Source organism: Sparus aurata, chromosome 20 (assembly GCF_900880675.1).
Source record: "Sparus aurata chromosome 20, fSpaAur1.1, whole genome shotgun sequence".
Classification (NCBI taxonomy): domain Eukaryota; kingdom Metazoa; phylum Chordata; class Actinopteri; order Spariformes; family Sparidae; genus Sparus; species Sparus aurata.
In genome coordinates, this window is record NC_044206.1 from 15918776 (window position 1) to 15934542 (window position 15767).

General features: G+C 40.6%; 1 protein-coding gene and 1 long non-coding RNA gene across 2 annotated transcripts; one reads left to right on the forward strand and one right to left on the reverse strand.

The window, feature by feature from the left end:
• The first annotated feature begins 23 nt into the window (after positions 1–23).
• On the forward strand, positions 24–15090 carry dclre1a (DNA cross-link repair 1A (PSO2 homolog, S. cerevisiae)). Its single transcript, XM_030401046.1, has 9 exons — positions 24–716; positions 4652–6016; positions 6100–6233; positions 8173–8291; positions 8465–8608; positions 8814–8959; positions 10898–11052; positions 11950–12091; positions 14401–15090. Exons 1-9 carry the CDS (start codon positions 287–289, stop codon positions 14565–14567), a joined length of 2802 nt encoding a protein of 933 aa, XP_030256906.1. The 5' UTR covers positions 24–286; the 3' UTR covers positions 14568–15090.
• LOC115571585 (uncharacterized) lies at positions 1037–3381 on the reverse strand. Its single transcript, XR_003981946.1, has 3 exons — positions 3244–3381; positions 2366–2401; positions 1037–2079 (listed from the first exon to the last, which is right to left on the reverse strand). It is a non-coding gene; the product is annotated as an uncharacterized LOC115571585 (long non-coding RNA).
• Positions 15091–15767: the final 677 nt, after the last annotated feature.

Below are 15767 nucleotides of genomic sequence, written 5' to 3' on the forward strand. Positions count from 1 at the left end.
GCTGCTGTGGTTCGTTCCTCGTCTTTACCACATTCATTATTGAACTGGCGGTAAGCGCTAACATGGCTTTACAAACCTCCCAGTGAAGTTATTTCGCTAAAGAAGACATTATGCTATCTTAATTATTAATTAATTTAAACTGTTTTCGAAGTAGTTTAATCTACATTAACGTCTCTTGCTTTCGTCAAGCGCGGGATGTTATTAAACGTCGGTTGTTGTGTAATAACGAGGGTGTCGAGGAGCCGGTTGTGTAACGTGAGGCACGCTGCGGTTGTTTTTGCTCCAAATGTCACAGAAGAACGACTCTGAAAATGACATTTGGGAGTACAAACCTCTTGAGAAGAAAAAGAAGCGACGGGAACCCCCTCCTGCACCCGCAACTGCTGCCAAAAGAAGATGTCCATCCAGAAAAGCTTCCAAAAGAGACTCTACTTCACTCAAGTCACCTGGCAGGAAAGTCAACACAGCTGGAAGTGGAGATAGCAATACTGTTGTTGTAAACATAGACGTAGATGTACATGGCAGTTTACAGGACCATCATCTACCCTCAAAGTCGTCACCTGCTCATGACACAGAGCAGAAAGACGATGGTGCCGAGGGACCATCCTCTGGAGACTTTTGCCCCATGTGTCAGATGCCCTTTTCCATTCTGGTGGTCCAGACTCAAAGATGGCATGTTGCTGAATGCATAGACATCCCCAGGGACACATGCAAAGGTACAGTCGCCCATCCTCCTCCTCTATAGACTTCATCTAAAGACATGACTTGTTCCCTCTCATCAGTTTTTCTCTCTGTATGTTCATATGGTCTTCTTTTACACACCTTTATGACAGATTGTTATTATTGTTGACATTGTAGAGACCATAATAAAGACCAAATAACAATGCCAACCAATCAAATACTCCTACACAACAGCTACAGCAGATCATTATTTATTCCCAATTCCCAAAATGTTTCTTCACATGATGAAATAAATGTCAGTGAGTTATGTGTGGTGAAAGTGTGTATTGCATCACTCAAAAACAGGAAAATCAGGTGAAGTTGAATATCAAATATATTATTAGAATGAAATGGTCAATGACATGGTAGCATCAAGGCAAAAGTGCGAAAATTAGTGAAACACAAACGCACATTTACATATAAACATGGTGTATAAACAGTTCAGATTTTTGGTTTCCAGCCTTCATCGTCCCAGTCAGTCAGGTCACACTGAAAGCTGTGGTTTCACAAAGGTGGTGCCGTTCGCCAGCACAAATGATGTTATTCCAGGCGTTTAACCAACCCTGCTTCTGTTGGTGGGACAATTGCAACACAGTCCTGCCCCGCTTGGCTGTTGTCCCAGGAGGCCGTGGCATTGTATGGCTCACGACACCTCCAATAAGTCACATCTGGATAGATTCTTTGGCCAGTGACCCATAAGTAGTTGCTTTCAAGAAATGTAACAATGCTGGGGTCTTTGTTCTCCACTTTCAGCTTTCTGTTCTCTTGCGACATGTTCTCCAAGAGCAGGCTCAACTCTGTCTTTTCTTTTAACGTGTTCTCCAAGAGCAGGTTCAGTCTTTTCAGCAGACAACAAACTGAAGTTGTTCTGTGCCAAATTTAGAGACACGGTAAGCGCTCTGTTCTCCACTTCCAGGCATGTCTTCTCTTACAATGTGTCCTTTAAGAGCAGGCTCAGCTCCGTCTTTCAAGTCCAGGCTCAGTTGAGCGTTTTCTTGCAATGTGTTCTTCAGCAGCAAGCTCAGCTTGGTCTTTTCAGCAGACAGCAAGGTTTTACAGCATTGCTTCAATGAGCGCTGTCATATGGTCACACTCGCTGGAGTTTTGATGACTAGGGTTCAGGAGCTTCTTCAGGTGGCTGGTCTTTATTCAAAGCTCCTTTGCCATGTGCTGTAACTCAGCTGTCAGACTTTGCTGTTTTTGCATCTGAATGAAAAGGTTGCTGGTCACATCATCAGAACCCCAATTTGAGTGGCATGCCCGCTGGATGCAGTTGTTGTGTGTGTCTTCTTGGTCATTTTATGTACAGCTTCTGAGGCAGGTCTTTCTTGTCCCTCATTCTGATTTTCACCTGCAAAACTATGAGGAAAAAAGACTTATGCTTAATAGTTTCCCTTCACAAACTGTTGTTTACAGTTGGAAAGAAATAAGATATTAGCTTTAACAGGGTAGTAATACCTGTGTACACATTCTGAATAGAAACTCTCCCTCTTAGATCTTTACTCGCTAACCTAACTCTAGATGACACACTCATGTACCTGGTCAATATTATTGCCCAAAATTCACATCTGGTTTCTTCCTCCAGCTACATTTTTAAGTCAGAAATAATCTTTATGAATTGTATAAACACTCCAGATAACATTACCTCAAGTGGATATATTCTGGGTCAGTCATGTCTTGTCTGTTGAAGAAAAAGAAAGGGGGTCAAGATATGTTACTTTGAATCATACTGTCAGATAAATGCCACATTTCTGTTCAGAGAATAACAACAACAAAACCAAACACTTTTGGGGTCTGCTAAACAACTGCAGTAAATATGAAATGTCTAAATAATCGAATACTTGTAGCAGATTTATGATTCTTGAGTTTTACTTCAGTAGTAATCAGACATATTTTATAATCTGCATCGTTGAAAAAATAAAAATGTAATTGTGGCCACAATGTAGCTATAACATGCGCACAACATACTAATTTGTGGCCACAAAAAACTAATTTGTGGCCATGAAATAAATATAATGTGTGCACGAAATACTAATTAATATTATTAATAACATTCCTGGACAGCTGGGTAAGCAAATCTGCAATAGCCTACGTGATGTCCTTAAGGTGAGTGTCTTTTCTTATTCTGTTCTAGTCAATATCTTGTTATCCTGCATTTAGACAGTAAACTCAGTTGTGTTTGCAGGAGCCGCAGCCCTGCAGACACAAATGATTTTACGGCTACACATTAGCACAACAAAACAACGTGTAGTAACAGGATGAGGATAAAAAGTTTGCAAGTCGGGTGAGACGCCAGCAGATAGGCTACCTGTTGTAACAAAGTATCAAACATAGGCCTAATTGAATAACTGCCTAAATGCGGGGTGACAAGATATTAACCAGAATTAGCATTTTGTGCGCACGTTATAGCTATATTGTGGCCACAATTGAATTTTCTTTTGGCCATGTCATGTCTGGGGCTCCGTACACAATAATAAATCAAAAAATGAAAATTAATGGTTTAACCACTCATGATTACATTACCTCTTTTGGATCTTCTGTGCCACCCATTTCTTGTCTGTTTTAGTGTTTTTCTTCAGGATTTCTTGTTTATCATTCATTCATAAGTAGTCTAAGTTGACTGAGCAGATTTTTGCATGCATATTTTCAAATGATGCACATGGAAACTGATGATGACTCTGAGGTTGCCATAGCAACCTGAATGCCTCGGACACGGAGATCACGTTGCTCATGTCACGTGAAATTTGGGGTTAATCGCGTCCATGAAATTATTAAGCTAGCTACAAGGTTTTATTTTATTATTAAAAAGGCTACAAGGTTTTATTTTATTTAGAGACAAATCCAAACTCTTCTTCTGATTCTTCGGTTGGGAACACTTGTTGTTTTGTTTATAGCACATACTTATAATTGCGGTCGCACGTGATTATACAAAGAAGCTAAATATTTGAAAAAGCTGAGAACGCAGAAAGCTGAGAAGCACAACAGTGAAAGATATAACATCTTGATAGTTGAACAGTTTCTCTAGCTTAACCTATGCTGAAGAAGCAGCAGAACGAGATTTGGGAAAATTCTCCATAATAATGAATAGGCAAAATTTAGTATAAAAAGCTAGAGTTGATAGACTTGCAAGAGACATTAAAAACAAACTCAAACAAAACAAAAGTATATATACACACACACAAAACAATACCTATATTTTCTCATTATATAACTTGATAACATCCTAAGTATACTGCATCCATGTCAAGAATGATTTATGATTGCAGAGTTGGTCTTGTAAGGGTTAAACATAATCTACATTTACAATATAGCACTAAATTCATTAACCTTGTGTTTAGGGCCCCACACTTAACCAAAATAATATTGAAGTCGCAATAAAGTGAAGTGCAATTACCAAACAGTAACAAAGCTTAAATGTGTATTAGCTTTACCATGAAGTGTAGACTTCGTCTGATATAAGGCATCTATATTTGTTTGCCTCTCATGCACCTCTGTATTATTAACCTCTGACTTGTAATCAGTCATGATTACACCTTCCAGAACTGGTAATTATGGTAATTCCCTCATGTCATGAACGTAGTATCAGATCCTCCCTGACGGGTAAATGTCCATGTCTTTCAAAGTATGGAAGACCAGCATTGTTTTCCAAAATTTGAAGTCAGTTTAAGAAAAGTTTGGCGACATAATAAAGTGTCATTTTCTTTAGAAAGCTCCTTTGAGATCAGACAAACATTTACAATTTTAGTTTAAATGATAAGGAAACTGATGTGCAAACTCAGTATAGTTCTCATTTTAAAAGGCAGCTCACATTTTTCTGATATCTGTATTGTCAAATGGCTTGTGCAGACTTTGTGTGTGCTGTAGGTGCTTTTTTAATTGTTACAACTTTGTAGCATTCTCTAATAAGCCTTATTTCTATGTGTGCACACAGAGTGTCCAGATGGCCTCCAGTGCTCTTCCACCATTCCAACCCATTACAAGAAGTTCAACCACACACTCCTGGCCCATAGTCGAGCTAACGGTGATACAGCCCTCCTCAGTCTCTCCCAGCAGGCTGGAACCAGCAGTGAGACCAGCCTCAGTGGTCTCCCAGGACTCATAAACAATGAGGTGGATGACTCTGTTTTAGAGAGCTCTCAGGACAGTCTTTCTGCCTTATCCAACCGTAGTGCCTCCCCTCACAATAATCAGACTGGAACACCTCCGTCTAAACGAACAAATGGCCTCTTGTTTTTGCGCTCACCTGGCCCCGAAGATTTTAAGAAAAAGAAAGGCTGGTCATCCTCTTTGAAAAGACAAAAGTCTATTAGTTCTTCCCAGGAAAGTAGAGCAGAGCTTTCATCAGCTCCTGTCAAGGCGGAGAGTGGAGGAGGAGCTTGTGAACCCAAAAGCGAACCTTCCCCTGATGATGATTTTATATCCTATTCTCCTATTTCTGAGCTCCCAGCAGAGACTGAAGTGAAAAGTAGTGAATGTCGGAAAGCCCTTTTTAAAAATGACGCATCTGAAATTGAGTCTGAAGACTCTACATTGCTGTTTAGTGAAGATGAACTTCTCACTGAATTCATAGATCATTTCGAAACCAGTAATGTGCAGCATGCTTCCTCAAACACCCAGCTGGAGTCAGTTAGCTCAGGACCGCCCACCAATCAGCTAGCTGCCTCTGCAGTAAACAGATCTGATCCCACAGGTGGGAAAGAAGCGCACAGCGGATCTGTCAGTGCATGTAAGAGTAGTATTCAGTCTCCACAGAGTATTGTTTTAGAGCGTCTGAGGGAAACTCTTCGAAGCTCAGATAGCCCGCATGAAAAAAACTTGAATGAAAGCAGTGTTCAATCAGAGCCACCTCCTCTAGTGCTTTCATCACAAACCTCCATTGTCCAAACATCTCAAACAATGCCTCCTCGGAAGGGGCAGAGCAAGACAGGTCAGGCCTCCTCTCTGAAGCAGACGGACATTGGGGTGTTTTTTGGCATCAGACCCCTCAAGGAGAAGGAGAAAGAGGCTGAGAGTGGACCAAACGAACTCAACACCTCGTCTGTTCCAACACATGGTGAAAACTCGAGACAGAGACAGCCAAGGAAGGAAAGGCAAAGAAAAAGTACGGCTGACACAGCTGCAGATACCTCGCAGGGCACTGTGGCTGTAGATAATGGTAATGTAATAAGGAATACTCAAGGAGATGCAGGGAAAGGAAGGAACAGAGGATGGAGAGGGAGAGGGAGAAGGTGGAACAGAGTGAATGCTGATGGAGAAGTAGAGCTCCCACGCTGTCCCTTCTACAAGAAGATTCCAGGTCAGTGATTGACAACACGTCATATTGCTGCATACATTTTAAGGTTGATTATTTTGTAATGTTTTTATTTATATTGTTCACAGGCACAAAGTTTGTCATAGATGCTTTTGGGTACGGAGAGATTGAGGGCATCACTGCATACTTCCTCACACATTTCCACTCAGACCACTACGGAGGGTTGACCAAGAATTCCACATTTCCAATATACTGTAACAGAGTAAGTCAAACTGTGGTTATTGTGACCAGTATTTATTTCCTATGTGCTTATGCTTTGCGATTTATCTGGCGCTTGATGTGGTGTTTGGGTTATGCATTTTTTTAATCCATTTGTAAAGCCACAGCATTATATTTTAAAGAAGGATTCAAATATTTTCCTATTTTATGTAAGGAAGCTTTGTACAAAGCCATGAAAGTTTGAAAAATACCTAATTTTAACCCCTGAAATAGTTTTATTCTCAACCAAATTGGTTGTTTTATCCCCACACTCAATATTAAAATGATTGGTCTCCTCATGACTCACACCAGTCGTGGAGTGGAGTAGAGAAGACAAGACCGGCGCTAGACTGACTGACACAAGCACTGAAATGAAAAGGGGACGTTTTTCCTATTCCAATCTGTTCCACGTCTGGTGTAAATCTGGCGTCGCGAGGGCTACCATCTGCTCTCAGAATGTGTGCGTCACCTCTGACCTTCGACATTAGCATGGAAAGAGGCGAGCCAACTCGTGTTCCTGCTCATCAGCTACAAGCGAACGGGTGGATTTTCACGGCGCTGTCGTTTTGATGACAACTGTTTTACAAACTATATGTAAAATATGGCTTCGGAGAGGAACCATAGTAAGGAAAGCGTACAGCACAACCCGCAGAAAGCAAATAAGACCTGTATATGATGGGGAAGTGCTTCAATTTTAGTCCAAAAATCTGTACAACCCCTGTGTGTGACTTGATCTTCACAAAATGGCATTTTCTAGCATTTGTTTTCTACATGAAACGGTTATGGATTGGTGCTTTTTACCCGGGGTTTCATTTTAGTCCACCGCCGAAGCTGCGTCCACTCCAAACTCGACATTTTCCTTATTCATAAAGGAGCAGAAAGAAACACGGCAGCAGTTTAGATGTGTCTGCAGTTTGTGAAAAAAATAAATACATAGATAAATAAATAAATACACTGCCCCCTCTGAATGTCTGCTTGTCCTTGAATACCATGCAGGAGAGTAATAATTCTTTGAAAGTGCTACACCATCTTTTCTTCTCCAAAATCCTATTTATTCGCACCTCATTAAAAAGCTTCTTGACTGCTCTCTTCCACAGAATTCATAAACATACGCCTGATCCATTTGTTATCTTATTGACTGCATTGTAATGAAAAATTAGCGTGCAGTTGGCAGCTGTGAATACCAATTTGCTAGGTTAGAACCATTCTTACTATAAATCCGAAGACCTTTTGTGGCTTTCCGACAGTTTTGGATAAAAACCTTTCATATCCATGAAACTTTCTTTGTCTCTGTGGGTCATTCTGTCTCTAACGTCTTTTTCTTGCCACTGTGCGTACATTTGAGTTGTATGAATTAAACAGTAAACTGAACAAATTGAGGTGTATAGTCAAACAAGCATACATTTTTAGTTTAACTTTTAATCTTATAATCATAGACTTTAAAGTGCCAGTTTCAAGCTGTAATTAGACATGTTTCCTTCAAGTATGCCACTTCAGGTATTGTTCCTTTTCTATTTGTGTTGAATAGTCATATGTTGTACATTTTCTGGAATATTTGAGGAAGCTACCTCAGAAACTAAACATAATCAATAGAATCTATAATGAAATGTATTGAAGAAAGAGGCGATTTATTGTGTCAGCTCTCTTGACAAATGGGTCATGATTTATCACAGTAAGGTCTGCGTTCTCTCAGGACGACGACTAAAAACAGCCTTACAAGGACCAATTGGGACTCCACTGGGGTTTTGTTTATTTGGTAGGTCACAGAAATTCAACTTAGTTGCTAGCTGGGTCATAGCCCAGAAAAGTTTGATTGGAATCGCCAAGGATTTACGCAAAAAAAACCTCCAACTTATCGTTCAGGCTTTCCCAGCTTCAGTGGCTGCTGCTGCATCACTGTATGAAAGTACACTGTAAATATGACAGATGTGTCTCCTCGCCAGATCACAGGGAACCTGGTAAAGAGCAAACTGAAGGTGGCAGAGGAGTATGTACACATCCTCCCCATGAACACCCGGGTCACTGTGGAAGGAGTCGCTGTCATCCTCCTGGAGGCCAACCAGTGAGTTGTCCACATGATTTCAGTATCAGCCACTGAATATTGTCCAAATGATTAATTAATTTAGCTTTAAGCTAGAGTAAACCATACAGATGCCGGAGTTTGACTCATGTTCATCACACAAGTACTTCCATCATATAATCCATTTTTGTATGCACCTGTGTCTGTTCTTTCAGTTGTCCTGGAGCTGCCATGCTGCTGTTCTTCCTGCCCGATGGACAGACTGTCCTTCACACTGGAGACTTCAGAGCCGACGCCTCCATGGAGACGTACCCTGAGTTACTCAGCTGCAGGGTGCAGACGCTCTACCTGGACACCACGTAAGTACCAGTCTGTCTCTTCGCATATATACACTGGAAGCACCACTGACGTTACTGAAGACTGTGGTTATATCGCTGTGCTCTCAGCTGTGCTGTGTGACCTTTTTGTGTGGTTGACGTATAAAAAGACTCTTCACAGCCAATGTGGATCAATATTGGCTAAAACATGTTCAGATTTTCAATGTATGCTCTCTTATCTCTCCAGCTACTGCAGCCCTGAGTACACCTTCCCCAGACAGCAGGAGGTCATCAATTTTGCAGCGAGCACAGCCTTTGAATTGGTGACGCTCAACCCACGTACACTTGTGGTGTGCGGCTCCTATTCTGTGGGAAAAGAGAAGGTCTTCCTTGGTGAGTGTGTCATTAAATCACTGAATATACACTTTCCACATTAGCGTTTGCCAGGAAGATCCACGTTATCAATTTTTGTAATGACATGACAAGATGTTTTGCAACGACAACACTGTCTTTTAAAAAAACAGGGTATTTAAAACAAAAACAATCACAGCACAAAAAGAATAGGGCAGGGAAACGTGACTACTTTTCCTAGAATCGTCCCAGATAATGCTTTTTTTTATGAACATTGTAATTTTTGTTTCCCTTTTTCATAATTGTGTTTTCGGTGTCTTTCTAAATATTGACAAGATGCACAATAGCAATGCACAATTGCACAACGTCATTACCTGTTTACGGAAATCCAAAATGTATATAAAACTATACTTGCAGCAGCAGCTTCATTTTTGTCATGATACCACCTACATTCTCATACGAGAACCTTATTAATAAACCTGAGGTAGAAACAGGCGACGGAGATGGAAATGGTGAGGCTAGAGAGGATCGGATCGTTGATCAGCTCTCATTATTCCGGGAGATTTGTGCTGACAAAAGGTGCATAGTGAAAGTGAGTTTCATAGGGAACCGATCTACATGCTGACGTTGAATTATTCTATTTGTTAAAAGAAAAAAAATCTTGTCTATCACCAGTTTAGTTTTATAGACCATCTTTTGATACCTGAAGGTTTCAGAAGCGGCTGCAGAAATAAGAATAACTCTCAAAAAAGAAGTGGAAATGGTTTCTTATCCAGCCCGTTCTTGTAGGCTCCCAATTAGCTGACGTGATGGTGACTAATTACACGAGAGAAAAAGGGTATGGGGTCGTTATCAGCCTGATCGCTAGACAGGTCATTTTATTACTGAAAATGAAATGGTAATTTATTCATTTAAGTCTTGAAACAGCGATTTTACCACGAGGCACCAACCACAAACTGCTGGACACAAAATAAATGTGTTTCTAAACCTACTGGTAAGACAAGTGTTTTTGTTTTTTTTGTTTTTTCTTTGTAGCCTTCTGTCACTACCTGACCTTTCCTCCCGTTGAAAAGGTCATGTGAAGATTGCGTCTTGTATTGACTTGGGAGCGGCGTGGAGAATGTTGGATTAGTGTGTTTTCAGAAGAGAGCCACTCGATGTGTGTTGCCCTCACGTGAAGACAGACAGCCTCCTAGTGACGCATGAATTACGGTCTGTTCCACTTTGGTGTGCAGAAGCAATCAGACGACATTGCATTCAGCCTGCAATCACCTTCACTTCGACGAGCTCTGCGTGAAATTGGAACGGGAAACAATAAACAGCTGATTCAGTTGACTTTACTAAGCCACTTTGTTTTCCCTTTCTCTGTGCTCATAAACACGCACTGAAGAGATGGTGAGCATTATAAGATACATCGAGATTGTTTTTACTTTAAAGAAAAGTCATTCTTCAAATGGGCACAAGTGCTATGGATATGGACTATAATACTAGGAAATGTGTCTTACTGGCCTTTTTTATCCGTGACATTATAGCCAATCGAGAAGGCTGATAATGCGATGTAAAATTACACACTGTTGTCGTGCACATATCATACCTAAGAGTTAAAAGTTGTTGTACAGAGAAGTTAAAACGACACAAACAACGAACAAGTCAAATCAGAGTCAAATCAGCACATGCAAATTCAAACCAATGGGATTAAGAATGGCACAATAAAAGAGAGAAAACCAGATATAAATAAAAATAGGATAAAAGAATAAAATCAGTAGAGCGCATACCTCTGGCAAGGCCCGATAGTCCCCTTTTAATTCAATCACGCCTATTCCAATATCAGATAAAATGATTTTAAATCCACTAAATCCAGATTTTTCTTTTCTTTTTTCTTTTTATTTGGATTATTTTATATTTTGGAGCAAGTGAACTTAATCATGAAATAAAAATGTACAAATACTTTTGGGGTGTAACCTGGTTTATCGTCTGCAGCACTGGCGGAGGTCCTGGGGTCCAAAGTGTGCCTCTCTAGGGACAAATACAACACCATGTGCTGTCTGGAGTCCGAGGAAGTCCGAAATCGTATAACAACCGACTGGAAGGCGGCGCAGGTCCACGTGCTACCCATGATGCATCTCACCTTCAAAGTAGGTGCAGCGGACTCATCTTCCATTAAAACTCGTCCTATTTCAAGAAGGCACTTTTTTTTAAGAAACAAAAGTATTTCACTGATTGAAGTGAAACAACAAGAAAATCCATCACGTCAGTCTCATTCACTGCACGTATTGTAAGTTGTGTATTTATGAGTTTGGCATTTCATTTAATGATACAGTACTTGGCGAGATCAAAAGGTCCACAGATCTTTTGTGGAAATGTTTGTCCTGTTTAAACCTGTTTCAGATTATTTCTGTTCTTATATCTTGCTGTGCAAACACATTGTTTATTCTGCTTATGGTCTAGTCACAGTTCTAAGGGCAGGGGCTTAAAATGATTAGAAGACGCTAATTATGATGACCAAGCACATCATCTCTCTAAAATGATTAAAGTATTTAAATTTGCCATCTGTATGAGCCCAGATAAATCCCAGAGTTGGTATAATTCAGGCATCACTAGGCACAGAAAGGGCTGACTTGGGAGAAATGGAGTTTAGGTTTGCAATAATATCTTTGAGTAGTCAGTCTTTGAGCTATTTTTATCAAGAAGAGGTACTACAATTTGGACAAAGTCACCTTGAAATGAACAACATCACTTAAGCATAACAATGATTGCATCTTTATGTGAGGCAGGTTTTATGAGCACAAAAGCTGCACAAACCACATAGATTCTGAAAGAGAGCTTCTGGTATATGTTTGGTAGCTGCTCTTTGCAGCAGTGTGAGATCATCCTAACATGACTGATTTCTTTCCTCACTTGCAATGCAATGCTGCTCAATCTCCTACTTTTCATCAAGCTTAGCTTTCATCCCTGTTTTTCTTTAACTGGCAAATATGGGCCTCCATAAAATGATCACAGATCTCTGCTTGCCTCCCTCCTCTTGCCTCCAGAAACTGCAGGATTATCTGGCGCGCTACTCACGGCAGTACGATCAGCTGGTGGCCTTCAAGCCCACAGGCTGGACCTTCAGCCAGCAGGTGGAGTCAGTGGAAGATATCCAGCCTCATGTCAGCGGCAACATCTCCATCTATGGTACACACTTATCTTTTGTATTGAATATATATATTTTGGTACTTTGTTTAGTTTATGCACATTCACATGAGACTTTTAACAGTAAACAGTGAATATTCCTATAAGGCTTAGAAAGATATTGACAGGGTTCGTACGGGTGCTTGAAATCCTTGAAAGTGCTTGAATTTCAATGTTGTGTTTTCAAGGTCTGAAAAGTGCTTGGATTTTAGTTTAAGTGCTTGAAAGTGCTTGACATTATAACTCTGTGTCTTGGCAACATTGGGATCAGACTGGATAGTTTGCTTATTACAAGGAGAAATAAAATCAGTGTGAGTGTGTATCATCACACACACAGCCTGGTGGCAATAGAGAAGGATGGCTGAGGAGAAGGTGAATTTGATGCATTTTGGACTGATGACACGTTCAATATTAATAAACTTTGATGAATAAGCGAAAAGCTTATAAAAGTTTATTTCAAAAAAGAAAATTACAGGGTGCTCTCAGGTCTCTCTTTGTCCCGGTGCAAGTGTACCTGAAGAACACCAAGTGGCTTCCCTTTTTTTGGATAAAACTTGTTCTCCTTTAATTTCTACTGATTTTGCTATCATGAAACATCATTTTAGATGTTTAGAGCATAATACAATGTACATAATGGTGATACAAAGTAAAAAAAAATAATCATGAGTGTATATATATTCCTATAGATATGTATTTTACCCCAGCAATAAGGTGCTGGAAAATTTTGTAAATGACCCTTGAAAGTGCTTGAAAAGTGCTTGAATTTGACCTTGAAAAATGTGTACGAACCTTGTATTGATGAATCACAGGTGAAGAAAAAAGGCCATGAAAAATGATTTTTAGTAGTAAATTAAACATTTTTTAACTGCTGCTGCTTTTTATTTGAAGTTTCTGCAAGGATGGAGGTATTGGAGCTGGCCTTCTCTCCTTGATTGATCAAAATCAGACCCATAAACTGGTTAATATTCTTCACCTTACCACATGCTGCTAAGACTTAACCACAAGAACAACACTCTCCTACTGCCAGAAACGTGACCGCTCATTACGTGGTTGCATTTAGCCTACAGCTCCCTCTTTTGGCACAGACAGGAGGAGAGGGAGTGTGTGAATAAACAATAGATCATGGCTCCTTTGCTTCAGCTTGGTGATGAGAGGGAATATAATGAAAAGGATGCTGGGTTTCTTCACTCATGGACAGCTCTGCTGGACAGCAGCCCAGCATCAAACCCCGGCACCGAAATGGGTCATGACTTGATTTGCCAATGCAGAGTTTGCCTGTTTATTTGCTCCTGTCCTCTGTTCCATATTCTTAATAGATCTATCAACAGCATCAGCCATCTGGCCTGTAACCTACAATCACCAGCTAGAGGCTTTTGCCGTGCACATGGGGGTATAATTTCTCGCTCCTCAGCAGTTTGTGTGTCAGTCGAGCGGAAGCCAATTTGCACTTTCTCTCTCCGCCTTGTGTCGATCTCCTCCTCCTCGCTCTTCCCAGCCATATGCTACCACTGCTCCTAATACTGTTCTCTGCATGTGGGAGGATTGGCTGTATACTTGACTAGGTTCAGACGGGGATAGAGGAGCACATCAAACCTGAGGATGGGACAAACAAGAGGCCTTGTGCAGCCGTCCCAAGACGTCGTCTTATTCTGTCCTTGGAAACAAAATGAATGAGTCATTTGATTTCATTATTTAAAAGCTGCCTCGTCCCCTCAGAGGGGAGAAGTCTGAGCCTGTGGGTGTTTCACTCCTCTATACTTTCAGACATCTGGCTTCATGACAAGTTTTTACCTCCAACCAACTCTCCTCTGTATTCACTGAGCCTGATGTCTCGGGGAGGAATTCGGTTTAAACAGAAATTGATTTAAACTGAAAAATCATGTCTGAAAAGTCCCTCAGGTTGAGTTTAAACCCCTTCCCAGCCGTATTCCCTACAGGACCTGTCTTCTCAATGAATGGAGAATTTTGATCATTAGAACAAATACTTGAAACAACCCTGTGGAAAAACAAAGCGTGGGTTATCTTCAGGTTTATTAGTCGTTTTCAGTGTCGCTGCATTTTGACTTTTTCTGACAAATGCAACTTTTAAAGCAAAGATACATGAAAGTGCCTGTGTTTGATTACATGATATGGTTGAGTACTGTAAGTGTGTACAATTTGATTCAGATCCTAGATTTAGATTATGACTAAACAGTTATGGGTGGTTTACAAATTGAGAGGCTGAGTTCTTTATCTTTAAGCATCTAAGTTTTAAAAAGTCTACCATCGTAACAACCTTATCATGGTGACAGACCTCTCTGTTCTCTTAACAGGAATCCCGTACAGCGAACACAGCAGCTTTCTGGAGATGAAGCGTTTCGTCCAGTGGCTCCAGCCCCTCAAGATCATCCCTACAGTCAACGTTGGGAGCTGGGCCAGCAGGAAGGCCATGGAGAAGTACTTTAGTGAGTGGAAAATGGAAGCGAAAGCTAAAAGGTAGCTTATGCATCAGTAAAAACTGTATTCGCAGCTGACCTCTTTGCTGTTTGTTGGCAATAGGAGCAGAACCAATTAATTCTCAATGCCTCAGATACTGTATGACCATGGGGGACAAAGGTATTAACACTACTACTCAACACTAAGCTCATGACGCTAGCAGGGCGAGGGGTTGTAATATGATTAAGAAAAAAGGTCAAGCGTACACTCTTGAGCTCTGCTTTTATCTTGAACCGGCTGACCTTAAATAACTCTGATAACGCTGAAAGCTGTTTCGTGTAAACATGATCTTATGACTTATGTATCATGTCTACAGTCAGACCTGTGTCTTCCAGAAGTATTTTACATTGGAACTGAATTAATAGGATGTTTTCTCTACTGCCCTGGCACTTCATCTGTTAATCCTCATTTGTCACCTGTATACTGCAGGTGCTGCTTTGAAATTGTGCAATTTCATAATTATCTGTATTATTTTCTAAATTAAATTTTTATCCTGAAAAAATAAATGTTTAAAATGTTCGTTTTAACACTTTTGTGCCACTGTTTATTTACCCGTCATGTTAAGATAAATCAGTATACAATCGATTCAGGATGAGCTTGATTATTTTCTAACCACTCTGCTGTACGTCGAAAGACATCTCTGCCATTCAGATCCTTCACGCGGATGGATTTGCGTGACCCTGTCAGTGCCTCTCAGTAAATATAGTGTTAAGAAGGAACTGCCACTACTTCCTCTCGGAGAGCGTGCTGCCAGATCTTCCGGTCATTTATCTCTGAGGCAGCAGAGTCATGCCGTACGGAGGTACGGAGATAAAGCTCTCAGCATCTCTGTCTTTGCAGAACCGGCTTTTCACTGCATGATTTTTTTGACTTTCATGTACTTTCATGTGAAGCTCTCATCCCCTCCGTCTGAGCCGTGTGTGTTCAACCTCAAGGGGTATCTAGATGATAAACACTGGAGGGATTGGATGTTTGACTGTGGCTTCCCCCGGTTGTGCAACAACAATTCGATTTTAACATTTTATTCTTTCACAACAGGAACGGCACATGTAAGAGCTTCCTGTTACACCTCAGAGCACTTCACATCAAATTTAAAAGGAGCTGCTGAGCAAATTTCTGTTTGAAAACCATCTCTAGGCATTTCATTACACCTCCTGCCTCTTCCTATTTAAAAATCACGCATATGTCACCGTGCTTATCACCC

Coding starts and splice junctions, on each gene's coding strand:
- dclre1a (XM_030401046.1), top strand. CDS start 287: ATGTCACAGAAGAACGACTCTGAAAATGACATTTGGGAGTACAAACCT. Junction 6,017..6,099: donor CTTCTACAAGAAGATTCCAG/GTCAGTGATTGA, acceptor TATTGTTCACAG/GCACAAAGTTTGTCATAGAT. Junction 8,292..8,464: donor ATCCTCCTGGAGGCCAACCA/GTGAGTTGTCCA, acceptor CTGTTCTTTCAG/TTGTCCTGGAGCTGCCATGC.